The 27343-nt window shown below is 58.4% G+C and overlaps 1 protein-coding gene across 2 annotated transcripts in view; it reads left to right on the top strand.

The window, feature by feature from the left end:
* The window catches only part of COL4A2 (collagen type IV alpha 2 chain), a 164733-nt gene that overhangs the window by 121466 nt on the left and 15924 nt on the right, over positions 1–27343 (top strand). For both annotated transcript variants that reach the window (XM_021065909.1, XM_021065908.1), the window contains exons 17-31: positions 972–1025; positions 1936–2002; positions 6871–6981; positions 7383–7532; positions 11515–11607; positions 12757–12920; positions 15321–15393; positions 15483–15589; positions 16486–16687; positions 17292–17351; positions 19136–19192; positions 19741–19848; positions 22778–22999; positions 24618–24779; positions 26454–26624. In XM_021065909.1, the coding sequence (XP_020921568.1) occupies positions 972–1025; positions 1936–2002; positions 6871–6981; positions 7383–7532; positions 11515–11607; positions 12757–12920; positions 15321–15393; positions 15483–15589; positions 16486–16687; positions 17292–17351; positions 19136–19192; positions 19741–19848; positions 22778–22999; positions 24618–24779; positions 26454–26624 (1801 nt within the window). The remainder of the gene's footprint in view (positions 1–971; positions 1026–1935; positions 2003–6870; positions 6982–7382; positions 7533–11514; positions 11608–12756; positions 12921–15320; positions 15394–15482; positions 15590–16485; positions 16688–17291; positions 17352–19135; positions 19193–19740; positions 19849–22777; positions 23000–24617; positions 24780–26453; positions 26625–27343) is intronic.

The following is a 27343-nucleotide window of genomic DNA, read 5'->3' on the forward strand; positions in this document are numbered from 1 at the left end:
AAGCACCTGAGAAAAATTCACTTTCCTACAAGAGTCTGATCCTAAAATCTCCTGTTACAGTCAGTCCCTGATGACCCCTGCCTAAGGATCTCCTGAGATTAGTTTGTGTTACGTCTGCCTTTGAAAAATATACACTGGCTGCTCCTAAAATTTTACAATCAGAACTTCGCATAAATCACGTATATATCATAGGAGAAAAATACTAAGTGGCTGCTCCTAAACTTTTACAGTCAGAACTTCTGTAAATCACATATGTATGTCTATGATTTATGGGACGTTTATGCATAAACATTCAAATTAAGTTCAAATTCGTGACATGTCATTAAGGTGGGGGCAATGTACACTTTCAAAGCACGTCATAGTTATTTATCCTAAAGCAGACATTTCTTGGATGTCCCTTTCCTGATTCACTTCTCCTGATTGGGGAGGAGGGTCTCTGACACCCCATGGATCCCCGCTGTGTCCTTCCTGGGATTGTGGTTTCCAGGCCGCTCGGGGTGGACCAGGCCCTCGGTGACTCCCTCCCCCATGAACCCATCCCTGAGGCTCTGTCTACCTCCGAGACACACAGAGGCGAGCACGAGAGCGTTGTCCTTCCCTACTCCTCCGAGGCGGGGCTCCAGCTCCAGCCCGGAGGGCCCTGAGCGCTGGGCGCTCGTCCCTCTTCCTCCGGTCGCTTTTGGACGCCACAAAGTTAATTCCAAACGGTTCGGACATATTTCAAAGGCATCGGTGCCCTTCGAGCTTACCCGGCAGAGGCAGGGAGCACTCTGTGTGTAGGGACACTTATCACCTGTGGGTGGCGTCACAGCCGGGGGAGCCCTGAAGCACGTGTAGCCTCTCCTGAGTTGGCTGGTCATGTCGGAGATTGTAACGAATTGCTGTTAATCGTATTAGACACAGTATGTTGTGGTCACTTCTTTAGATGATATTTTAGAGAGAAAACTGAGCACCAAACATCTCTCCTGCAGGGAAGCAGAGGCCTGGACGGCTACGAAGGCCCTGACGGATACCCAGGACCCAAGGTGGGCTCATTGGACGGCCTTCCCTCCTTCTCTGGATGTCCTGCTCACCCCCCCCACCCCGATGGAGGAGGCGTCCTCCATCCTGTGTTGTGTAACCAACCACACGACACCTGGCACTGAGAGACGCGAGGGACGTTCGTCCCGGAGTCACCTGCGTCCCAGCCTGAGGATGCTGCACACCTGCAGGGCCGTGTGGAGGGCCTCGTGGAGGTGGGGCCGGGAACCTGCACCCAGCGCAGCATGAACCAGAGCCTGAGAGAGGCTGATGCTGCAGGAACAAGGCGGGGGGCCCTGGTTCCAGGAGGCGGGAGGGGGGGCGCATGACTGACATGGGCTGCGGGGACACTGAGGACCAGAGGTGCAGCTGCTCCGGCTGAGGGGGCAACCAGCTTGCAGAGGGGCCTTTCCTGCTGGGGGAGGGGTCGGGAGGGTGGAGGGGGAGGCAGTGTAGCTGGTGGGAACCCAGCAACTCACGGCCAGGCCTTCCAGGCCCCAGGAGGCTCAGAGATGTCGGGCAGCAGGTGTTCAGGTCCCGGTGTCCAGATGGTATCGCATCAGGTGTGGTCACCCCCCGGCTCCCCCGCCACGGGTGGCTCAGAAGCCGTCATCAGCACAGAGGAGTCTGCCCTGATGGGATGGCCACCTGGCCGCTGCTGGTGTTTGATGGGGCCTCGGGGGTGGGGTGGGGGGCACCTGCCCACTCCGCTCTCCTGGTGGGTCCGGCTTCGGCCGGATGATCGGTGCAGCATGGTGGACGCCAGGCCCAGGCACTGGCCAGTTCTGTGACTCAGGGCAGCCTGCACTGGGCTTGCAGCCCACTGCCCACTCTAGTCCTCAGCGACAGGCACAGCACCCAGAACTCCAACGGGCTGGTCTCACATCCTTCTGTCTCCCTCTTTTCTCTCTCCAGGGAGAAAGGGGTGACCCAGGCCCACCAGGAGCGCCAGCCTACTCCCCACATCCATCTCTGGCCAAAGGTCTGTATGCCTCCTGCCCACACCCTCACGCCACGTGGGCTTTCTCCTCTTGTGGGCGCAGAGCCGGGAACCTGAGAGAAAGACTTTCTGAGCAAACATAGCAAAGCGAAAGAACCACGAGATGTTTGGCGCTAAAGCTTCCGGGAGCCTGTCTTGTGAACCAGGCCCCTCGTGGCTTAAGCGGGGTGTCTCAGAGAGACCCTGGCGTGGCCTCTGCCCAAGAGTGCACGCCCACGCCCCTCCACCGGGCAGTGCTCTCCCTTCCACATGCCCGAAGGTTCTGGTTCATTGGCCACAGCCTCACTCTAGAAATCCAGCCCTGATTCCCAGTGGCGATCCGACTGAACCATGAGGTTGCCCTCCCTTGCTCAGTGGTTAACGATCCGGCGTGAGCTGTGTAGGTGCAGACCGCTCGATCCCGCTTGCTGTGGCTCTGGCGTAGGCTGTGGCTACGGCTCCGATTTGACCCTAGCCTGGACCTCCATATCCGCGGAGCGGCCAAAAAAAAAAAAAAAAAAAAAAAAAAAAAAAAAAAAAAAAAAAAAAAAAATCCAGCCCTTCCGCCGCCAGCCCCCGTCCCCCACCTTCCCTGGTGTCTGCTCCACATGCACCACGATGCTTACACACCCCCACGCCCCCACCCGCCAATCTGAAGCCCAGAATTGATCATTGTCCATAATCTGGAAGTCACATACTCCAGACATCTGCACCTGAGCGCTACAGGAAGGTGGTCCCGTGGTCACAGGGGACCCCAGAGAGTCAGTGAAGGATTTTGACTGAGCTCCTTGCTAGTCGGGCCCAGCCTTCCAATCGGCAGCATCTACTGAAGTGAGATTCTAGTTCTGCACCGAGAGCGCCGGTCACTAGAACCTTTGAATGTGCATCCTTCCAAGTTAAGAACAAAGTGTATGAGTATTTATTTGTGGATAACTTATCCACGGTATATTGGCTGTTCTGTGAAGGTGGGGATTTTAGCCTGTGTGGTCACTCCTGTACCCTGTTTCTAGAACAGTCCTGGCACATGGTAGGTGCCAGGTAAATATTTACCTGAATGATTATTGGCTACTGTACATGCTGAAACATACGCATCAGATGGGGATTTTAAAAGGTGGGATTTTTCAGAATGAAGCGCTAGCGTTTCTTTCCTGTACCAGTAGCTCATCCAACTCACCCCGTCCCGTATGTCCAGGGGTCGAGGGCTCACCTTCCTGCTTAGGTGGGAACCGTCTGTTGGTTTAGTAATTACGTCGCATGTCTCAACCCAGCGTTCAGAGACTATGGACAGAGCAGGGCCGAGGACAAGGCCTGGGGGTTCCCCAGAGATTTCTCTCCAGGGTGACGTCACACCCGCGAGGATCATTTTCCAGTAAACTTGGCACCTGGGAGCCCACCCGCTGTGGAGCCAGCTCCCCACCCCACCCGGCAGCCCAGTGCGGCTGCAGCGCCAGGAACCCCAGGGACCGAACGTGAGGGTGACACTGGTGGTGCTTTCGGTGAAATGGTGCTAACGTCTTTGAGGCTTTAGGAAACTAATTTTTTAAATTTTGCAACCCACTTCTTAAAATTTTTTCCTATTACATGAAAGATTCTTTTTTTTGTCTTTTTGCCTTTTTAGGGCCGCACCCACGGCATATGGCGGTTCCCAGGCTAGGGGTCGAATCAGAGCTGTAGCCCCCGGCCTCCACCACGGCCACAGCAACTCAGGATCCAAGCCACATCTGCAACTGACACCACAGCTCACAGCAGCGCCAGATCCTTAACCCACTGAGCGAGGCCAGGGACGAACCTGCATCCTCATGGATGCTAGTCAGAGTCGTTTCTGCTGAGCCACGACAGGAACTCCTGAAAGATTCTTTAAATTCTACAGGGCTTTATAATTTTCAAAAGTTTCACAGGCATGATTTCCTATAATCCCACCATAACTCTTTTTCCCCCACCTCTGTTGCTCCTCCCAGCTTCCTTCTCCCCACTGGTTCCCACTAGTTTGTTCTCTGTATCTGTGACTTGGCTTCTTTCTTGTTTAGTTCACTAGTTTACTAGTTTGTTGTATTTTTTAGTTTCCACATATAATTGATACCATACAGTATTTGTCTTTCTCTGTCTGACTTATTTCACTTCCCATAATGCCCTGCAAGTCCATCCATGTTGCTGCAGGTGGCAAATTTCCATTCTTTTTCAGGGCTGAGTAATATTCCCTTGTGTGTACGTACATCTTCTTTGTCCTTTCATCGGTTGATGGACACTTGGGCTGCTCCCATACCGTGACTGTTGTAAACAGTAGTGTGGTGAATACTTTTTTAAAAAGTATTTTTGATTTTTTTCAGATCTATACCCAGGAGTGGAATTGCTAGATGATATGGTAGTTCTAGCTTTAGTTTTTTAAGGGCCAGCCATACTGTTTTCTACAGTGGCTGCACCAGTTGACATTCCCACCCAGTGTAGGAGGGCTCCCTTTCTCCACATCCTCGCCAGCATTTGTTATTTGTGTTCTTTTGGATGGTGGCCATTCTGACAGGTGTGAGGTGATGTTGGCAGCATAATCTTGAAGATTAATGTTGGCGATGCTCTTTAGCCTTCAGTTCCCCTTCATCACCCTGCATTCCTGGAAACCACTCTGGGGTGGTGGGTGGTTTAAATTCCTCTCTCCCCAGCACCGGGTTGCAAAGTCCACAGCCACCTTCCTTGCTCCCGGCGGTGGTGTCCCAACACGCTGGGTGAGCCGGAAGGCTGGCCTTGTTCCAGGGGTCCTGAGCGTGAGAGGCTGACTCATGGGCAGATTCTGTCATGGAAACAAGGAAAATAAACATGTCTCTCACTAGGCCATTGTGCAGGAGCTTGTCAAAAGCAAAGGGGACAGAGGGCGCTTCGCATTTTTTTACCTTTGTTGTTGTAGTTGATTTACCATGTTCTGTCCATTTCTGCTGCACAGCCAAGTGGCGCAGTCATACACATACAGACATTCTTTTTCTCGTTACTGTGTCCATCGCGAGTGATCGGATAGCGCTCCCTGTGCTGTACAGCAGGACCTCATTGCTTCGCTATTCTAAATGGAACGGTTGGCATCCAGTAACCCCAAACTCCCCGTCCATCCCCTCCCTCCCCTGGAGCTTTGCACTTTTAAAAAATATTTGCAATGGGAGTTCCCATCGTGGCACAGTGGTTAACGAATCCGACTGGGAACCATGAGGTTGCGGGTTCGATCCCTGCCCTTGCTCAGTGGGTTAACAATCCGGCGTTGCCGTGAGCTGTGGTGTAGGCTGCAGACGCGGCTCAGATCCTGCACTGCTGTGACTCTGGTGTAGGCTGGCAGCTACGGCTCCGATTGGACCCCTAGCCTGGGAACCTCCATATGCCGCGGGAGCGGCCCAAGAAATGGCAAAAAGACCAAAAAAAAAAAAAAAAAATTTGCAAGGTAACTCAAAAGTGATCTTGCTCTTCTTCCAAATACAGGAGAGGCCTGCAGTTTTCAATTTTATTTTGCCTATTTTTATTCAGTCACAATAATGGCTAATATCGGTGTGGTACCAACCCCGCGTGCACCAGGCAGTGAAGCGAGTCCTTCGAACTTGCGTGGGTCAGTTATTTGGAAGGACCCTCTGAGATGGGGGCTGGCACAGCCCCATTGTACTAGTGGAGAAACTGAGGCACAGGCAGTGGAGTACCTTGCCCCAGACCACGTGTGCAGCGAGTGGAGGAAAAGCCTCAGACCCGGGCCTGATCCAGAGCCCAGCCCTCCTCCCCTGCAGGCAGCCAGCCTGGCACAGGTCCACAACTTAGTCGCCACCCTTGCAAACACATGGAGCACAAGGCCAGCAAATTCCTCTCGCCTTCAGGACTTTCTCCTGAGATTAAAAACTTGCAGATCACATCACAATGAGGTCTCTCCCCACAACTACCAATGGCTGTGCACCAAACCTCGTGCTCTTAGCCTGCCCCATTGTAGTCCAGGAACCTGTGCCGGGCGGGAGCACGTGGCTAGTTGCACAGCCAGGCAGCATGACGAAGCCCCTTGGTGCTGGTTTATTGAGGGAAAAGCCTGTGAGAGCATTCACATCTGTTATTCATCCAGCAAACAGCTATGAAAAGCCGATCTGGCGGGATCTGGGGTTCGGGGAGGGGGGGTTCAAAGCAAGTTGCACAGAGCCTGGGCCAGGGAGGGAAGAGGGGGTTCAGAGGGAATCACCCCGCCCCACCCCTGCACGGTGCCTGGGGCAGGAGCGGCCTCATTTTATCTCATCTCCTCCTTCGCTCCCGCTGCCTCAGCTCTTCTCCGACCTGATTTCCCACAGTCCCGTTCAGTTGCGCCCGGAACCTCCAGGTGTCCTGCTGTGTCCTGGCTGATGTCGCCTCGGGAGGCCCTGCCCCGACAGTCCTCTGCCCTCCCTCCCCGACATCCACCCCGCCACCGGTCCCCTTCTCCGTGAAGCCCGATGCCTCACCCTCTCTGACACTGGGGCTGTGATTCCATCCCCACACGTGCTTTTACGCGACTCAGGTGTCATCAAAGTGTGTGACACTGAGCCCCAGACACACTCAGAGCTCAGAAGGGCTGCCACTCCTATCATTTCCATTCTCCGGGGCCCTCGCTGTCAGCTTTTACCCCCAATAACCATCCCTGCCTTTAATCCCCTCTTATGGCATTCTGGGCCCCTCTGGTTTTATAGTATTTATGGAAATCATGTGTCAGCCCTATTTGGCTGGGAACGAGCTCCTGGAAAGCAGGGGCCACCACAGATGTCACATCTGGAGCCCGCTGTGCCTGGTGCCTTGCAGGGGGTGTCAGGAAACATGTGTTCAGGGAAAGTGAGTACCTGCTTCGAGTCCTGGTCGCCAGTCTTGTTCACACTGTGGGCCTGCCTTGGTTCCAGGTGCCAGAGGTGAGCCCGGATTCCCAGGAGCCCTCGGGGAGCCAGGAGCCCGGGGGGAGCCCGGAGACCCCGGCCCACCAGGCCTGCCTGGCACGTCCGTCAGAGATGAAGGTAACGAGGTTCCCGGGCACCAAAACTAAGCTGTCCCCTCGGGTCCCACATGAGCCTGTGGCCACACAGCCTTCCGGCCCTGTCGCGGGGAAATCATGCTTGGAGGTCGTCACGGACCCAGTCACTCCCTGACTGGGTTAGACCAGACCGCTGGCGGTAGCGGGCGCTTCTGTCACTTCTCTGAAAGAGCACAGGCATCGTCCAGTGTCACAGCCAGGTGCGACGGCAACACTCAGGCCGTCACGTGGGGGCGGAGAGGGGCTTTCTGAAGTGGAGAGACGGTGACGGAATGCCCCGGCGGTGTCACCCCTCATCCAGCCGGGGTCTCCCGTGGCCGGAGGGCCAGCGCCACGGGTTAACGTCAGAAAGCTCACGCTGCCACGATCGCTATTGGATTTCAGATGAGAAGAGAGGCCTGCCCGGCGAGATGGGCCCCAAAGGCTACGCGGGAGAGCCGGGCGCCCCCGCGCTGTACCCCGGCCCACCAGGAGCCGACGGAAAGCCGGGCCTCCGCGGTCCCCCGGGACCCCCTGGACCCCCTGGACCAGACGGTAAGTGGACAGACACTCGAAGGGCGTGGATGCCAGCGTCCAGACCAAGAAGCCGGGCCCTGGAGGGATCTTCACTTGGGCTTTTCTGCTAAATAGTTCCGTGAATAGGCAGTAGGCGGTGGCTTAGGGCGTCACCAGTGCTGTGGGTACAGACAGGAGGAGCCAGGGAGGAGGAGGGCAAGGCCTTGTGAGCGGCCTCGGCTGTGTCTCTGTGACATCTGGCCACTGGCTCCGGGGAGATGAGTCCTTCAGGGAAGCATCTGGGAGGTGCAGTCCGGAGGCCGCACGCTGAGAGGAGCAGGTGTCTGCACGGGAAGTTCCAGACACCGTCCTCCAGCCGAGGCCTCTGCCTGACCACACGCAGCCTCCCCCGGGGTGAGCCGACGTGCTGAGCCGTCTGAACCAGCCGCCCCCTGGGCCCCTCGGAGCCAGGGCTGCAGCTGCGCAGGTGGTGACGGAGGCCAGGAGTGGCTGCACACCTGTGACAGCATGTGGCAGCCACTGGCCGGGGCCCAGAGGAAAGAACCTGAAAACGCCCCCCAAAGCGGCTCTGCTCTCGGCTTCCCGGTGTCGAGTTTTGCTTTGGACATCACGACGTCAGAGAAGACAGGAGGTCGCTACTTCTTTCCATGCGACATGGACGCAATTCAGTATCTTCTTTTCAAAATGGCTTTCAGCTCCTGCCCTCACCCCCCATCCTCTCTGACAGCTTCCTGTCCTCATTCGCTGGCAGATGAGGCAGCATGTGCATTGAGGTTCAGTCGCAGGGGAGCTCGGAGACCAGGCTCTTGCTGCTTTCGGTCGATGGCTTCCCTCTGCTGACTCTCTAGACGGAAAGCTCTTGGAGGCCTGAGAAGCCCGTGGGTACCTGCTCCTTCCAGTGAAAAAATCGGCAGTCGCTTCTCTGACTCTAGCTCGGCTCCTGCCGTCAGTTTTTAAGTTGATGCGGTTCTGCGTTCCCAACTTCCTTCAACTACGAAACCAGATCCTCATTCTTTTCAGAACCTTCGGGTGCCGATATTTCCCTGGAACCGAGCCGCGTTCTCACTCATGTTTTTTATTATCCTGGCGGCGGATTTATTACCGTGACATCTGTGATGATGGCTGAGTTTCCATGAGCATTACATTTCTCGAGTAAATGGTTTCTGCCGAGTTTTCCTTTTTTGGCAACAGAACACGATGTGTTAAAAATAAGAGCATAAAAGTACGCCTCCCTACAAGACTGTGATTGAAGGCTAACCTTGCCATTGTTCCTGTAACTAAACTACGTTGACAGAGACACTAACACATTCCATCTGGCTTCGTAAATCTTGCTTAGTAACTCTGCAGTTTACGGACATACGTCATCTGTAAACGAAGCCACTGGTTTCGCCTCCATGTTGTTAACCGAAGGGAGAATTTAGTAAATCAATGGAAGGGCATCTTATACCTTTTATCAATTTAAAATTTCTTAAGCATCCAACTTAAGTTCTCCTTGAAATAGACACATTATTTCCCAGTTGTTTTTTAAGGCAGTCTCTTGTACAAAAAGCAGCCAACCGTGGTGGCCTTTTAAAATATTTTCGGAGTTCCTGTCGTGGCGCAGTGGTTAACAAATCTGACTAGGAACCATGAGGTTGTGGGTTCGATCCCTGGCCTTGCTCAGTGGGTTAACGATCTGGCGTTGCCGTGAGCTGTGGTGTAGGTTGCAGACGCGGCTCAGATCCTGCGTTGCTATGGCTGTGGCATAGGCTGGCAGCTACAGCTCCGATTCGACCCCTAGCCTGGGAACCTCCATATGCCGCGGGAGTGGCCCAAGAAATGGCAAAAAGACAAAAAAAAAAAATAAAATAAAATAAAATAAAATATTTTCAAGTAGAGTCATAATTTACTATCGATGACCTCGACTCCACAGAGTTCTTCACTCTCCCCCTGGACCGAGATCGTTGGTCCTTTTCTTGTTCACTGCATGTCACCTGGTTTTCTGTGCTGCCACTGATGGAAAGCAGAATTTGTAGTCTTGTGCAGCTCCAGCAAAGTCAGACCGGGAAGTCGTTTTTCTTTCTGAGCTGAACATTCCGCTGACTCCGGGTTCCAGCTCAGTTAACTGAGACGACTGCTGGGCCAGCTCCTTTGTGCCCTAGAATCAGTCCAAATTACCGCCCCGTTGTTCCGGCCACTGGTCTCTTGGAGGAAAACCGGGACGGAAACAGGGCGGGGGCGCCCGCTGTCCTTCAGGACTTGTTGGAAATTGGTAATGTAGCGGATGAAGAAAAAGCTTCGTTGGGGTGGGGGGTGGCCCCTTGAGATGGCCACCAAGTGCCCTTCCTGTAGATTTGCAAACGCTGCCAGGAACCCCCACAACCTCTCCGTCTGGGAGATTAGTTATTTTAATCTCACGTATCAGGAGAGCTGGAGACATAACATGAAGCCCGCAGTCCGCCCCTGGACGCGCCTGCCCTTGACCTGGTCACCAGGGACCCGTGCAGCCGCGTCCTGGGAGCCATTTGCCCCACCAGCAGCCTGCCCTTGGCCCGGGAGGCTGCCAGCGGCCCCTCTGCCCACCCTTCTCGGGCTCTGGGTCGCCTGCTGACTTCCTGAGGCTCCTCTGCTGGGTCCCCACCACCACCACCCTCCAGGAGAGGGCGAACTTTCTGTCTCTGTCTCGGCCCAGCGTACTCACGCATTCGCAAGAATTGCAATACCAGTCACGCGCCAGCTGTCCCTAAGTGTTCTGTGCTGTTCCCTCCCTGGCCCAGTTCTGGGCTCTGAGCTGCACGCCGTCCCGCGGTTAACCCAACACCTCGTCACCCCCGTGTGTCCCACAGGCATGGCCAGCTTTTCGTGTCCAAAACTGAGCTCCAGATCTCGCTCCCGTCCCCACCCCCGGCACCGCCCCCTCTCCCAGGGCCCCGCCCATCACACGCCCCAGAGCTGGAGCCCCGCCCTCCATCCCAGCCCGTGCTTCCCGGGCGTGTGCGGCCCTGTTCCCACCACGAGGTGGCGCTCTGCTCCGGAGGGACCCAGAGCGTCCTGTGGGCTCTTAGAGGCCATTTCTCACACCCTTGCCTGGACGTCCCTGTTTGGAATTCTCAGGGCCCTGCAGACGGGGCAGCCCTGCCGAAGTGCCCTGGTCCTAGGGAGGGGGGAGGGGGAGGCGGACGAATCACAAGTCATCCATACAGTTACACGAACTCACATGTGCATGTGTCGACGTGTGTGACCCCAAGGGGTGAAACGGAGGAGCTTGGGGCCTGGGGGGCGCGCCAGGTGCCCCTGCTCCAGGGAAGAGGGCAGGGCCAGGCAGCAGGCTCGTCTTCATGTCTTTTATTGTTTTGCTTGGGTCTGGTTTTTGTCATTCTGGGAACCAGCAGTTGCTGGTCTTAGAACCCATGACTTTAGCACACACGTAAAACGTGTAGTTTAAAAAATCCAAACTCTGTTGCACCACTGTGGTGCAACAGGATCGGTGGTGTCTCTGCAGCGCTGGAATGCAGGTTCGATCCCCAGCCTGGCACAGTGGGTTAAGAATCCAGAGCCACAACTGTGGCTCAGGTCGCAACTGTGGCTCAGATCTGATCCCTGGCCTGAAAACTCCAGATGCCACAGGGTGGCCAAAAAAGATACAGAGGAAAGAAGGAAGGGAGGGAGAAAGGAGGGAGGGAACAAAGGAAGGAAGGGAGGGAGAGAGAGAGGAAGGAAGGAAGGAAGGAAGGAAGGAAGGAAGGAAGGTTAAAGAAGAAATCCAAACTGACCTTAGGACTCAGTGTTTCTGCAAAGCAAAGATTTCTCTTCTAGACTTTAATAGAAACGAGGTTGGAGGTGCTCTCCTGTCTTTCCGCCCCTGGACGCCATGGCCACAGAGCAGCCTCCGTTGGGGTGGGCTGGGAGTGGGGGTCATTTTCTGTTGGGAGACTTACCCTTAAACCTTCTTATGCAGGTTCAGGGAGAGACGGGGTCCCCAGGGCTGTGTAACGTGTGTCCTCATGGGTTTTGTCTTCAGATTTCCTGTTCGGCCTCAAAGGCGCCAAAGGCAGCATGGGCTACCCTGGGCCTTCCGGTTTCCCGGGGGCTCGCGGCCAGAAAGGTTGGAAAGGTAAGAGTGCCGGGAGCCGCGGGCTGGGCGCCGTGCAGCCCTTCCAGCCCGCCTCGCCGCGTCTCTGGCTCTGAGGTGGGAATGAGCCCCCGCTTCCCCTCCCCCTGTGGACATCGCACTGGAACGGGCGGGGGGGGGCTCCGCATTTCCTTCGCACCCATCCCTCACCGTCTCTGTCCTGTCTGCCACCCTCAGCACCCAATTTTCAGGGAGCACAGGGCCCCACAGGGGGCAGAAAAGACCCACGGTGATTTGTTAGCCTGAGTTCAGATGGTTCATTCTGCTCCAAGAAAATGTCACCAGTATTTGCAAAGGGCAGCAGCCGGTGTGGCCCTGACGGAGATTAGGGATTAGGGCAGAGGTGGCGAGACTCCGGAGAGGCTCAGGTGCTGGCTCGAAGGTGGGGCCGTGAGAGCAAACTCTCCTGCCTTTTCCCTCCTCCCGCTGCCCCTGGGAGGACCCACCTTCCCAGGGGCGAGCTGGCCTGGGTCGGGGGGACCCCAGTAGGGCCTGTTCGGCTCCCCCACCCCGGGCATCCTGACGTTTAACCACCGGACCTCTGTGTGCCTGTGAGACACGCGGATGCATCCCGGTCCTCAGAGGATGGGGCACCCGCAGGAACCAGCCGTCCTGGGTAACTGGACAGCTCAGCCCCCTGGGAACCTCACCCTCTGTGCCCTGGGCCCCAACCTGACCACCAGCCACCAGCCTGCCCCCGCCCCTGCCGCCAGGCTCCCTGGGTCCAGCCCTGCCAAGACAGAGGGAGGGTGCATTTCCCCTTATCCCCCCGGACCTTGGCTTCCAGCCCCACAGCCACTGCCAGGCCGCCCTCCCTCCAGCTCCCCTTGACCCTGGACCTTCCTCCCCTGGCCCCCAAGGTCCCATGGTGGCTTCCCACAGCTACTGTCACCGAGTCCCCAGCTCTGGCCGCACCTCTGTGAAGGGTCCTATTCCTTACATACCTTCACTCAGCATCTCGGAGACCATTCCCTCAGGCTCCTTGTCCAAGGACGAGGGTGTGGGGACGAGAGTAGACGTGCCCTGCAGTGTGCCCGCCCCCCGCCCAGCCCCCACCTGCCTGCAGGGCCGGCGGAGAGCTTCGTGCTTCCCGAGCACATAACAAGCCCCCCACCCCCACCCCCGCTGCAGGTGACGCCGGCGACTGTAAATGCGCAGAGGATGACCAATTCGTCGGGGGTCTCCCCGGGCCGCCAGGACCCAAGGGCTTTCCAGGCATCAACGGGGAGCCGGGGCGGAAAGGGAGCCAAGGCGACCCGGGCCAGCACGGCATTCCTGGATTCCCAGGCTTCAAGGTGAGAGAGCCAGGAGACGACCTTGACCCCTGTCCTTGTCCCCACCTCCCGCCTTTTATTTACTGCGTTAACCCAGCATTAGAGCAGCCACCCGTGTGCACCCAGGCTCCACTCCAAAAAGCCACGCTCTACAAGAGGAACTTTAAAGCTTTTCCTGGCCAGACAGTGAAAGGGGGCCGCTGCTGGGAAAACAGATTGATGCTTCCTCAAAAAGTCACATGTAGGGGAGCCGGGCGACCCGGAAAGTCCCCTCCCAGGACAGACCCGGGACAACTGAAGCATGTGTCCATAGCGAAACTTGGGCACACATGTTCACGGCAGCTTTCATGAGACGACCCTGAAAGTGGGAGCAACCCAGATGCCATCAACTGCCGGATGGTAACAGACATAGCGCCCCCCGCCAGGGGGGGACATCGCTCAGCCATCAAAAGCAGCCAAGTGTGACGCGTGTGCCCTCGGGAACGTTACACTCAGTGAAACAGGACAGACACAAGAGAAGAGATAGTGCAAGATGCTGTTCATGTGAAATGACCAGAACAGGCTAATCTGGAGGCAGGAGGTGGGTTGGAGGTTGCCAGGGCTGGGAGGAGGGCAAAGGGAGGGACTGCTTCCCTCGGGGGCGATGAAAATGGCCGGGACCTCGGTCCTGGTGAAGCTTGCAGAGGCTTTTGTGAAAACACTGAAAACAAAAAAACCCACACTGAATCGAAGGCTTTAAAATGGTTAATTTTCCAGTATGTGAATTAACATCTCAAAAACACGCCCAGCCTTTTGAATGTAAAGCATAGCCTTCACCTCTTCATATTTCAGATGGGACCGGTTTCATGTTTTAGGACGGTTCCCTCAACGCGATAAAAAGCGAGACTTCTAAGTAAATCAGCGAAAACGCTATCATTTTGTATATTCAGCCGTGGAGGAACATTCGCTCGGGACACTTGGCCGAGGACAGTTCGGAGGGTCCGGCCCCGTGGCCAGGTGCAAAGCCCCCGCCGCGAGAGGCTGCGGCGCCACTGCTTCGTGTCGAGGGGGCTGCGCAGAGAAGATGACGGCTAAGGCTCCTCCCTGCGCCGGTCCTGGGCCTTAAGTCCTTTGATCCAACTGCACAGAGGAGGCGCTGCGTTGCCTCCTGGTTTAACAATGACAACCAGTGACACGCCGTGGTTGGCTACGTCTTCAGAAAAAGTGGACGAAATGAGAAGCTAAACTGAATGGTAACGTAGCCGGTAGGCCTTTCGATTGTTCACAAAACGATTGGCCACTTCCCAGACGTCAAACGGATCCCAGTTTGTGCACGTGGAGTGTCTAAAGTCTCCCAGGAGCAGGCGCCCTCCCCCGTCCTGCAGGCACACCCTCGGCGCCTGCGCGCAGGGACCCCGGTGCCGTGTTTCTCTCGCGTTTAGTCGCATGTCTGTGTGTCGGCCAGCCGCGCTGCAGCAGGAACGCCTGCGTCGGTTTTTTGTGGTTTAGGGTCTGCAGAGCGCTTGACTAGGGGAGTCAATTAGTGACTGAATTCACGCGTCCATCCACCTGTCCAGAAGCTCCCGTGGAGCGGTGCCTGTGTGTGAGGCACTGTTCTGGGTACTGAGAAGATGCCACCCTCTTCTGCAAAGAGCCAAGTCAGTAAATCAAGTGACAGTGGAATTGTTTGGGAGTGAAGCACTCATAATCCCTTGAAACGCTTAATTAAATGGACAGTAGAAGTTCCGTGTTCTTGTAAATAACAACGACTTCGGGCTGCCCCCAAGCTGGCATCATGCACCTTAAGATGCATCCTGAGATGCTCGTCTGCTCTTCCGCTCACTGAAAGACCTAAACTCGAGCTTCCAGCTCAGAGAGCTCCTGCCCTGCATTGTCTCTGAAGAATGACTTTTGCCAGCCTCGCTTTCTGCTACGGAGACAAGCTTCACCATCGAAGGGTCTCGAGCATCCGTCCTGTGCTCAGAAGCTCAGCTTGCCCGGACCCCACGGAGCTGGCGTTAGTTAGCACCTCGTGTGGTAGATCCAGGCGGCTCCGGAGCTGATGGGTTGACGAAGCCCTGGGACGTGGGCCGAGTGCAGACGGAGGTTCCGGTGCCTGGGCTTCTGCATTCCTGACAGGCTCCCAGGGAGGCTGGTGCTGCCCGCCTGGGGACCACACTTTGAGAAGCAAGGCCTTTATCTTCACCTTCCAGCCATGGGCGGCCGCTTCCATTACGTTTTAACTCATGAAAAATTAAAGCTCCGTGCCTCCGTCCCACTGGCCCCGTTCCGGTGCTCGCTGAGCCTTTGTGACTGGCGGCCACAGTTCTGGGCAGTCTGGGCTTGAGGACAGGCAAAGTCCCTCACGCCAGATGCACGGAAGTCACGCCTTCTCGGATGCCTGTCCCGGGGAGGAGGAAGTCACTTTGTTTGTTTCCACAGGGAGCCCCCGGTGACGCTGGGCCCCCCGGGCCCAAAGGAATGAAGGGCGATTCCAGAACAATCACCACCAAAGGTCAGTCTCTGTGGCCAGCAGGCTCAGACCATTCGCCCCACTACGCGGCCACCCCGGGTGAGTAAACCCACACTGCGATCCTTCCCCAGGTGAGCGAGGCCAGCCAGGTGTCCCAGGTGTGCCTGGCCTGAGAGGGGACGACGGTGCCCCAGGGCGTGACGGACTCGACGGCTTCCCAGGCCTTCCTGGCCCTCCCGTGAGTACGAGGCTGGCGCAGCCGGCCACCCCTCACTCACCTGAGCATCCCAGGTGCTGCCGCAGCCTCCCAGTGCACCTGACCTTAGGAAACAGTGAGCGAGCTTGGAAGCCAGGCCCAGAGTGAACATTTCAAAGAAAAAGGGGAAATCAGTATTCGTCCTGGAGTGAGGCATGAAGGAGAGCCCCCCAGGGCGAATGTTCTAAAGTGGGGGTGGAACCCTGTTTCTCCAGGAGTGGTTGGAAAATACACCACCTCATTTTTTGCAACATTGCGAAAAAGAGGATGAGAGATAACACGCAGAGCCCTGCCTCCTTTGTGCGGGGAGGCTGAGGTGGGACCGGGCGGGCGGGCAGCCCCTGAGACAGACTCCCCTCCCCCTCCCCCCGGACTTCGCCCGCCCTGCCGCCAGCGTCCTGCTCTTCTGGCCTTCCTCCCTCTCCTTGTTCCCGACAAGGGCCCTGCTCTTACCTGTCCAAACCGAAGACCCCTGTCCTTTACCGAGGCTTTAATCCCTCCGAATAGCTGGGTCCCAAGTGCTCCATCCTAACACCAAAATAGCAGGTTCCTGCTCCCATGCATCCAGGTCGGTGCCAGCCTGTTCTCGGGTAAAACGCCCCCCGAGAGCGAAGGTCGGAGCAGGGCCCTAGTGGCTGTGGAAAGAGAAAAGTACCCACCCAGCCCCTAGGCTGTTCAGAACTCTCACCAAGTGTGTCGTGCGTGGCTGTTAGAAAGTCTGCCCTCGCTTCTGGGACTTGGATGGACTGTGGCTTTTCGGTTTCTAGTCGCCTCTGCTGTTTCCACAGCACGGAATTCGGGGCAACGAGGAAGGGGAGCTGGGGTACGCTGTCCTGGAGGTTTAAATGTATTTAAGAGATAAATGGAATTTCTCACAGGGCGATGGCATCAAAGGCCCCCCAGGGGACGCGGGCCACCCAGGAGTGCCCGGCACGAAGGGCCTTGCAGGAGATCGGGGCCCCCCAGGACTGGGCCTGCCTGGCCCCAAAGGCGAGCGTGGTTTCCCCGGAGACGACGGATTACCTGGGCCGCCAGGCTTCCCCGGGCCTCCTGGCCCCCCAGGCCCCCCTGGACAGATAGGTACGGAGGGACCCAGGCTCGCATCCTCAAAGTCACCAGACGCTGCTGGTGCTCCAACACATGCCACTCTTCTTGGGTGTGTGCACCCCCCCCGGGGGGGCGGAGGGGAAGCGTGTGAGATGCTGTCACGGCATCGGTTCTCGGCCAGGTGACGCCCTCCACAGCGGTTTCCAAACCCACCGCAGCCTGCGCTCACCTGCTGGAGCAGGGGCCTCCCCCCGCGCTGGACTCACGGAGGCTCAGCAAGGGCCTCGGATTCCCCGGCCATCCCGGGAGCCCCCCCCCACTCTCACACTCACCCCCACACACACACATGCTCACACTCACACCACACACACACACACACTCACACCATACACACGCACGCGCTCACACTCACCACACACACGCTCATGCTCACCACACACACGCACATGCTCACACTCACCACACACACACATATCCATATACACACCACACACACACTACACACAAAAATACATACACATATACACACACATACATATACCACACACACACACACACACACACACACGCCCTTGGACAGGCCAGGCACTTCCCGTTGTTCCCAAAGCCCCTCACTCTGTCACTGTCTCGCTTCCAGATTGTGACTCAGGTGTGAAGCGGCCCATCGGAGCAGACGGACAGGAAGTCATCCAGCCAGGTACTGTAAAGCCTCCAGGCGGCTGCAGGGTTCTGGAAAACTCGCAGCTTACAGAACTGGCGGGAGCCCCTGCTGTGGGCACGGAGCTGCATCGGGAATAGGAACACGGGCGGGCTTGGACCAAGGAGGGGCAAGCCTGAGGGCCATCATGTCACCAAGTCGTCCCCACAATACAAAGCCTCTGTTTACAGTGTTGGCGAGAACGCCCAGAGAAGTCCGCTCCCGCCTGAAGTAGATGCCGGTTTGTGTGTGTGTGCAAAGGCGGCTGTGAATGAGCTGCTTGTCGTGTGGGGTGAGGGGTCCAGGGGCCCCTGAGCAGAAGTTGGTCCAGCGATGCGGGAATGTGGAAAGCATGGGGCCGATGGGGGAGAGGAGGCGTGGGTGGCCCGGCTCGGGGGGGAGCTGGAGCGGGGCCTGTCTGGAAGCTGACCTGGCTGCCGTCAGACAGGCAAAGTCTCCAGCCGGGGGCTCAGAACCCAAGGTGGGAAGCCTGGATGAAGAAAGAGGCCCGGACACGAGGGGGAGCCAGCATGGGTCCGGCTTGGAGGGTGGAGCAGAGAGGGTGAATTTTGCACGGTTAGGAGTTCCTATTGTGGCGCAGGAGAAACGAATTCAACTAGGAACCATGAGGGATGCGGGTTCAATCCCTGGCTTCGCTCAGTGGGTTAAGGATCCAGCCTTACCCGTGAGCCGTGGTGTAGGTAGCAGACGTGGCTTGGATCCCGCATGGCTGTGGCTGTGGTGTAGGCCGGCAGCTATAGCTCCTATTGGACCCCTAACCTGGGAACCTCCGTATGCCATGGGTGTGGCCCTAAAAAGGAAAAAAGGGGGAGATTTTTCGTGGTTAAAGGTGCCAGCGAAACGTCTGGAGGACAGTGGCTCCCAGGTGGCTGTTGAGAGTTGGGGCGTAACCCTCAGGGTGAAGGCGGGGCTTGGAGAAGCAGCGTCAGGACTTGTGGGTCCCCTGCAGGGGGTGGGGAGTTGGTCAGGTGCTCGGGGCCAGGGTGCAGGGCAGGAGGGGCAACCGCAGAGCCGGCTGGGCTCAGAGGTGGGAAGGCCCGGCAGTGAGGCTCCGCGGGCTCGAGGCTGGGCCCCTGCAGATGGCCGGGTCCTTTCTCTTTAGACCTGGTGGCTGTCCTTGTGCCCCGGACCCCTCGTGTGGCAGAGGAGCCCAAAGCCCCTCCTTGGCCATTAAGTCGGGCCACCACAGGAGCACTGCCAAACCCCAGGCAAACGGACCAAGGGTGTGGGAAAGCATTACTGTGCCCACAGGGCGCCTCCGACAAAGTACCCCTGCCAGTGTCACCAGCCAGAAGTGCTGCGTGACTCTCAGCAGCAAGTGGCCGAGGCTAATTCTGAAAGTGACCTAAGTCCCAAAGGAGAAGTCAAAGCCTTCCTTCTGAGACCGCAAGCCTCCTCCATCCCTGGGGGAAGTTTCCAGACGAAGAAAGGCGTTCACACTGCCTGACTCGGGGGTGGGGCAGGGCGCCAGGTGAACGTGGCTGTGCCAGGTGTGGCCCTCGCCGAGGACCACCCACTCACTGCCAGCTCAGACGGTTATCTGGCTGGACCGACTTCGTTTGCACTTTATATTACTAGTCTGATGTTATTACGCAGGGAAATTAGACTTGTTTACATCCGCCTCCAGACTAATTAGATCACTAAATTCCTCCGATGGTAAAGCGTGGCTGGCTTTCTTGGCGGGCGCTCTTGACTTCTGCAGCTCCCAAGCGGTGAGGTCCGGTGTTGACCTCGACTGCAGCAACTTCTTCCTCTCTTCCCAGGCTGTGTCGGAGGGCCCAAGGGATCGCCAGGCCAGCCGGGCCCCCCCGGCCCCCCAGGTAATGAGCGAGCACGTCCAGCCTTCCTCTGGGCGTCTGCATCTTCTGTTCCCCTCTCTCTTGCTCTTCCTCCGCCCCCTGCCTCCCTGACCCCGATGTCCTGAGCTCCCCAACGGGGGAGGGGCTCAGAGCGGCAGCAGGATGGCTTCCAGCAGCCACGAGGTGGGGGTGCGGGGGAGCCCGGCCCAAAATAGACACACGCTGGATGTGAGGGAAGAGGGACAGTGAACACGGTTTCACAGCAGGAAGTCGAGGAAGTCGTAGGTCAGTGAGACCGTGAGGTTGTGATGGGAGCTGAGATTCACCATTTCTGGTGTAGACTGACCCTCGTTTCCAGTGTAGACTGACCCTCTGTTTCTGGTGCAGACTGAGACGCAGCCCCGCCGGCTGTCAGAGGAGCTGTCTCGGGGCTGATGTCCCCCAGCCTCGTCCCTTCCCAGCTTCCTAAGAAACCACGTTTTTAAGTCAGGTGCCAGACCTGAGTCTCCAGTTCATCTCCTGCTGGGGGTTCCCCTCCGCTTCTGACCTGGTTTCTTTGGGTTATTTAGGTGCCAAGGGCCTCAGAGGGATCCCAGGGCCGTCGGGAGCTGATGGAGCCCCAGGGCTGAAGGGATTCCCGGGAGATCCAGGTCGCGAGGGATTCCCAGGACCCCCAGGTGAGTCAGGGCGGGACGCCCACTCAGCCCCTTCCGCCCAGCAAGTGACTGTGTGAGATGGTGGCCCCAGCACCACTGTCTTCTCACACTTGAAAACTGTTGGGGAGTTCTCCTGGGGTGCAGCAGTGAAGGATCCGGCATTGTCCCTGTAGCAGTTCGGGTCGTTGCTGTGACGCAGGTTCGATCCCTGGCCCAGGAATTTCCAGATGCCGCGAGCATAGCCAACAAGTAATGTATGTTCTTGGCTCTGGGAAACTAAAACATCACCCTCTGCAGCACGAAGGCTACGCTGGGGTCTTGCAGGACGAAGGCGGCAGCGAGATTTTTCTGTGTTTGATAGTAAACATTCTAAGGGCGCCTGGCGTCACCCTCTTCTGCGCCCTCATCATCCGCTCCCCATCTGCTCACTCACCACCGCCACGCAGGGAACACCTGGGATTCTGCGGTTCGTGGCGCTGTCTGCCCCCCGCAGGGTGCAGCTCCTCTGAGTGAACACTTTGCACCATTCCATCCACACTTGACCCAACAAGGCGTCCCGGAAGCCAATGATGCCCTCTTCGCCATGTGGGGAGGGAGATGAGCGAGCCTCTGTCACCGACTGGGGTGAAGAGTTGGGCGCACCTGCCTGGGTGTCCACCTGTTCTAGAACGCCCTTCAGTGACCCCAAACACAGCTGTCCCTCTGGGTCGCGGCCCAGAGCACGCCTGTGTCCCTGTGTGTGCAGAGGCCCAGGCCCCGGGGACTACATTGTCTGAGCAAAACCATGGAAGCCAGTGAGGTCCCCGAGGCAAACACCCCGCAGGCTCCCGCAGGTGTTCTTCCAGCCTCGTGGGGATCAGCCACCCGGCACTGTGAGACTTCGAAACTCTCTTCCTGCTAGAAAGTTCTTGCTTGGTTGGCATGAAATCTGCCTCCAGGAGGTTCTGCTCCATAACCACCCCCACACACGTCAGGACACCGCGGCCGCGTTCCCCCTGGCGCCTCGGGGACAGGCCGGCCGGACCCGGGGACGCAGACCTCGGTGCTGCAGGCCCGGTGCATGCAGACCCCTGGCACTCCTCCCACGCCCTCCGGCGGCTCAGCGATCCCTTCAAACCGAGGCCCCGGAACCCGAGAGAACCCTCCAGATCTCTGCACTGTGACACCAAAGAGTAGTTCCTTAGATTGAGACCGTTGAGCAAGTGTTTTCAGCAGAGACTCATTGAGTTTTGCCTCTTGCCTGTCCTGCCCTCGGGCAGCTGGTTTAATGCTAAACATACAGCTTGGCGTCCATCCTGATCGAGCGTCCAGGACTCAGCATCCCAGCCTGCAAACGCCGCTGCACACCTGAGCCTGGAGCCTTGCATGTCGGTCCATGATTTGCAGACTAGGAGCGGCTGCTCCCGTGACTGTTATCAAGGCCCAGAGAGCAGCAGAGCCAAGGCCCGGAGAGCAGCGAGGGGTGGTCTGCGCCCGCACGCGGAGGGGCGCACGGCATCATCTTGCGGCCAGGCCGGGGCCTTTGCAGGTAGAGCGCTGCCACTTGGCTGCCATCACACCTCCTAAAGCGAAGTGGGAATTGTCTGCGAAGATGCAGCTTCTTGAGACCTTCTCTCTGTGGCTCCGAAGCAATCACTTCCCTGCCTGGCCAGGCGGGCCCAGCCCGGGGAACTGCAGGGCCTGGGGAATGAGTGGGATGCGCCTCCTCGGAAAATTCCGGAAGGTCACTGTAGTCGAAGAAAGCCTGGTTTGTGGGGACACGCTGGCCCTTGAGAGAACAGGGCAGTGGGGAGACCAGAGGAAGGCGGGCGAGAGGAACCGAGGCCTCGCTTTTCCAAATGCACGTCACCTGTCCTAGCGGCAGAAGGACCGTCCATCCCAGCTCCGCGGGCAGCGGACAGAAAACGCCACCTTCAGAGTCCATCCCAGATGTAAGACCCGCACGCGCCGGGGCGGCCCGGTCCCCTGAGCAGTTCCGTCGCTTCCGTGAGAGCCTCTTCCTTCTCCCCTTCACATCATTAGACCCTGACACGGGGTCTGCCAGTGACACTCGGGTTAAGGCCAGAGCCGGTCAGTGCCCGGGACGGGCAGGAAGGCCTCCTCCCCACGCCCCCCACCAACCTTGGTGGCAGTGACCTCAGAAGCCTTTCCTTCTGGACAGACGTGTGACTGTCACTCTTGCAGTTCAGTCTGAGGTCACATCAGGGTGAGAGCCTGAGAGGGGAAGTGGTTTGAAGAGACCATTGCTGTGGTGTCCAGGCGTGGCCAGACCACCCTCCATCCGGACATGGTGGCAGTGGCGACAGGGAGGCTCGCTTCCCCTTCAGAGTTGTTCCAAACCGGCCGATGTCTGAGGATCCCGCTCCAGGACGGGGGATGGGAGGGGACAGAGTTGGGGCTCTGAGGGTCTGGTCACCCTCTCCTCCTGGGGTCCGTCCTCACCTCCTGGGGTCCGTCCTCACCTCCTGGGATCCGCCCTCACTTCTTGGTGTCTGTCCTCACCTCCTCGGGTCCGTCCTCACCTCCTGGGGTCCGCCCTTACCTGCTGGGGTCTGTCCTCGCCTCCTGGAATCTGCCCTCACCTCCTGGGGTCTGTCCTCATGTCCTGGGATCTGCCCTCACCTGCACACACAGCTTGGAAGCGATTCTGGGATTATTTGCGCAGCACAGGAGCCCACGAATGATGAAGGGTTCAGTCCAGGGAAAGTCGGTTCAGAGCGCTTGTCGACCTCCACTGCACCCTGGGCCTGGGGCCAGACGGCGCAGGGAGGCAGGAGGACAGCCTTGCGAGTGCTGTGGGTTCAGAGGCCAGCGATGGGGCCAGGGCTGGAGCCGGCTGCCCCACACAGACCCCTGCTGCCTCAGCCTCGTTCTGGTACCTCTCTTACGTGATGCCATGATGCCATGATGCTGACCTCTGATTATGGGGACGCCATGTGTTTCCTTCCAGGGTTTGTGGGGCCCCGAGGATCCAAAGGTGCAGTGGGCCCCCCCGGCCTGGACGGACTCCCAGGCCCCTCCGGCCTGCCAGGGCCAGTCGGACCCCCAGGGGACAAGGGCCTTCCTGGAGAAGTCCTGGGGGCCCAGCCGGGTTCCCGGGGAGACCCCGGACTGCCTGGACACCCCGGGCTGAAGGGCCCCCCAGGAGAGAGAGGAGCGCCTGGATTCAGAGGTAGGTCGCCACGGCGGGTGGGGAGGGGCCTGGCCACTGCCCCGCGCTCCCCAGGGGCTCAAAAAGCCCTCCGGGAGGTTTGGTGGGAACCCCGGGACTGTGCTTATGAGTCTCGTTGCTGCTTCTCCCGCTCGGTGCCAACCTTCCTTTGGAATGCTCTGGAATGGTGGCCATCATGCTGTGTCTACCGTCCGCCGCCAGGACAGGTGGCCGACTCAGCCCTTCCTCTAGTACAGTTAGCTGGTGTGCTGTCTCCAGGTCGGGGGGCGCCATCGTGGGGGGCTCACAGCTGCTTTCAGCAGAACACGTGGTGTGACGAAGGGCCCGCGGTGCTCGGTGGGGGTGGCGAGGAAGGCAGAGACGATCTGGGCGCGGCTTCCTCTGCGGGTGTGGAATTGAGGCGTGAAGAGTTCACAGCATCACCCACGTGCGTTTAGCAAAGCGGAAGACGCCCGTTGTTGGGCAAATAAGCAAGGCGTCCAAGGCTCTGAGCTTCCGGTTTATGCAAAACGGGCCCTGAGGACCCAGACGCCCGGCTCTGATGACACGGCCTGACCGACGAGCGGGTGGGGAGACGGCAGCCCATTAGGGGTCCCCGAAGATGCACCAGCTGCGGTGTGCGGACTGTCTGTTGTCATCAGCCCGGTGCCCGAGCCCCTCCGTCGGGGCTCCGCCCGGTGCAGGAAGTGATGTCTATACCCAAAGCCGCCAGGCCCGCAGGCGGCCTTCACAGGAGCCATGAGCCGTGAGGTGGGGACGCCTGGTTCTCGATGGGCAGGTGGACACCCCAGGCTGGGGAGCAAGTGTCCGTGTGCCCTGCCGGTCCCTTCTGCAGTCTGAGGGTAGAAGCCCTGCCCCAGCTCTTCTACAGAGGGTGCCTGTGGCAGCTTTTTAAAAAGTCAGAGTGTGGCAACAGCAAACGGCCTCAGGGTCCCTTTCAAGCCTGTGGCAGTTCCCCACGTTCAGTGTCACCGTAATGCCCAGCTGGTCTAGGCAGGATATTTTTGGTAAAAGCTTAGATTTCCAAAGCATCAGTTTGGAGAAACTGTTTTCATGTCCATCCGACCACCCCCGGCGGCAGCAGCGGGCAGACCAGGAAGTTACGCACGTCGCCACTTAATGTGCTTGAAAAGAGTACTTTCAAATGTGGCCAAATGCTCCCACTATAAATATCAAGTGAAAGAAAGCTAGATTAAAACTGCACTTAAGGAGTTCCCACTGTGGCACTCTGGGTTGAGGATCCAGAGTTGGGGCAGTTGGGGCATAGGTCGTAGATGTGGCTTGGATTCGATCCCTGACCAGGGAACTTCCATGTGCCATGGGTGCAGCTGAAAAAGGAAGGAAAAACCAACCTGCAGCTGAAGTGGGTGTCAGTTCTGCAAACATCTACGATCTAGGTGTAGTTACAGGAGCAGGAAAAAGGCCAGAAGGAAAGATACCGAGGTGTGAGTGCCTGTCTCGGGGCAAGAGCGTGAGCTTCCCACCTTTGTTTCACTTCTGTGCATTTTCCACGTCCCCCCCGCCAGAAAACCTGTCTTTGCAGAACAAGCCTGAGGCGGTAGGTGGTGCTGGCAGTGAGCTGGGGGCTTGTCCTCAGGTGTTGTCTCCTTTCCTGCAGGAAGCGAGGGGATGCCAGGAATGCCAGGCCTCAAGGGGCAGCCGGGCTTCCCAGGACCTTCGGGCCAGCCGGGCCTGCCCGGGCCGCCAGGACAGCACGGCTTCCCAGGAGCTCCGGGCCGGGAAGGGCCCTTGGGGCCGCCGGGCGCCCCAGGCTTTGGAGGTAAGGATCCCAGCTCCCTTCGAGGGGTGGGGCCTCCCTGTGCTCTCGGGGAACCAGCACCACCCCGGAGTCCTTGACTGTGCTCCAAGGAGCCCCCCTCAAGAGCTGCAGGGGGCCCGAAATACCGCCCGCGGCCTGGCCTAAATACAGAGTTCGTTCTCTCACGGTGTGGAGACTGAGGTCCCGCGGCAGGGTGGCAGCCGGGCCGGCCCCTCCCCAGGCCTCGTCCTTGGTGTGTAGACGGCCGTCTTCTCTCTGCGTCTCCAAGGGTCACCGTCATCCCTCTGTGTGTGCCAGCGTCCTACTCCCCTCTTCTTCTAAGGGCACCAGCCACACAGGCGAGGAGCCCCTCGCGGCCTCACTTAACTAACGGCCGTCGCCTCTGTAGAGGCCCCGCTCCGAGGGCACGCACATCCCAAGGTACCGGTTAGCACGCCAGCCTTTGCCTTCCCCAGGGACACGGTTCAGATGCTGACAGGTCCCCAGACAGGACATATGTGTCCCCGAAAAGGAGAATTCAGACAGCCTGAGACACACCCTGCTTCCCTTGTCCCTGCTGTACGCGCTGTGGTTCTAGGCAAGATTTCATCAGGAGGAAAAAAAAGAAGAAATTCCCATGGCAAACATTCAAACTTCTGCTCTGCTTCCAAGAGGCAAAATTATTTGTTTCCTGAAAGTGAAAGATGTGGACAAAAAAGGAAAAAGCGCCCTTTCGGGAACAGGACGGAGCGAGGGGTGCGGGAGCAGAGACGCAGACGCGCACGCCGGTGTCTGCTCGCTGGAGCCTTTGCAGGAGGCCGAGCGCTGTGCTCGGTGATGGGAGGGGCCAGACATCCATCAGGCACTGTCACGGTGACCCTAGTCTCATGTGCCGGAATCAGGTACAGCTCTGTCCAGGACCACAGCTCTGCCCACGCTAGGGACGCTGGGCCACACATAGATCAGACCTAAGCCAGGCGCTTCCCCGGGAGCGGCCTCCGCAGTGTCCCAAAGCTGGGCCTCCACTCAGCCTCGGCCAGATCCCCCGGGCACCATGCTACCCACTGGCTTTACAGCAGCCAGGCCCCTGGGCGGGGCCTGGGGACTTTCTGTCTCAGTGTTGGCTAGGCCTTACCTGTTCTCAGGCCTTGGCTGTCAGCGGCGCACAGAGCATGCGTGGGGCATAGCAGACCACGCCACAGCCCCACCCTGACGGAGCCCACAGGTTAGCTGGGAACAGAATTATCACAGAAAGCCTTGTGTCAGGCAGCACGGGGACCAGGTGAGGAGGTAGGAGCAGCCGAACGGCAGGTGCAGGACCTCCGCTGGAACTTTCGTGTTACTGACTGCTTTGGGGGGCCGCATGTGGAGTGACTTAATGTGGGATCTCCGTTCCCAAACCCAGAATGGAACCTGGGCCGCAGCGGTGAAAGTGCTGAGTCCTAACCACTAGGCCGCCAGGGCGCTCTCTCCCCAGAGACTAAATCCCAGAGACCTAAGGCGTGACCTCCACGACCACAGCCCCGCGGCTTCGCGCCCTCGAAACTCGCCTCCAGTTACGCTTCCTCGTGGTCCCTCCAAGACAGGGTTCTCCTCAGAAGTTCTCCTGGCACGTGTCCTACAAGTGTCACAAGCGCAGTTCTCGCCATGGAGCGTTCATCCCGGTGTACTCTCCTTCTCCTCCCACCCCCACAGGTCTGCCTGGAGACAGAGGGGACCCAGGTGACACAGGCGTCCCTGGCCCTGTGGGCATGAAGGGCCTCTCCGGGGACAGAGGTGACCCTGGCCTGCTGGGCGAGAGAGGTCATCCCGGAAGTCCTGGATTTAAAGGAGTGGCCGGAATGCCTGGTGCCCCGGGACCGAAAGGTGACTTGGAAAGTGCCCGAGACTTAGGCCCTGGGTACAGGCTGGGTGGCTCCGCAGGGAGGCCAGCCCTGCAGCCCCCCAGCGGCGTGGGGCCCTGGGGAGCGGGCGATGCGGCCAGGGGGCTGTGACTGCTGTGCGCCAGGTGCTGCTGTGCTAAGACCCCAGGAGAGAGGGCCTGTCTGAGGAGCAGGACTCATTGTCTGGGTGGAACCATGTGGACACCCCCAGGAGACGGGGTTCAGATCCAGAGGCTGGTTGCTGAACGCAGAGCAAACCCAGGGGCCCTTCGGTCTCCGGGCAGGTTTACCTGCTCGCAGACGGAGCCCGCCCACCCGCGGCGGGGCCCTCAGGCCCTTGGGCCAGAGACCCAGTGTTTCCTGCCGGCCCTTTCCTGGATTCCACGCCAGGTGCCATGTCAGCAACCCTTCGGCTCCCGGCACCCCGTCCAACCTGGTGGAAAGACCTTGGACCCTGGTGACTTCGAGCGCCCTGGCGTCTGCCTGCCCAAGTGGCCTTACAGGAGTTCCCGTCATGTCTCAGTGGTTAACGAATCTGACCATGAGATAGGAACCACGAGGTTTCGGGTTCAATCCCTGGCCTCGCTCAGTGGGTTAAGGATCTGGCATTGCCGTGAGCTGTGGTGTAGGTCACAGACGCGGCTCGGATCTGGCATTGCTGTGCCTGTGGTATAGGCCAGCGGCTGCAGCTCTGATTTGACC

The sequence above is a fragment of the Sus scrofa genome, chromosome 11 (assembly GCF_000003025.6).
Source record: "Sus scrofa isolate TJ Tabasco breed Duroc chromosome 11, Sscrofa11.1, whole genome shotgun sequence".
Lineage (NCBI taxonomy): Eukaryota > Metazoa > Chordata > Mammalia > Artiodactyla > Suidae > Sus > Sus scrofa.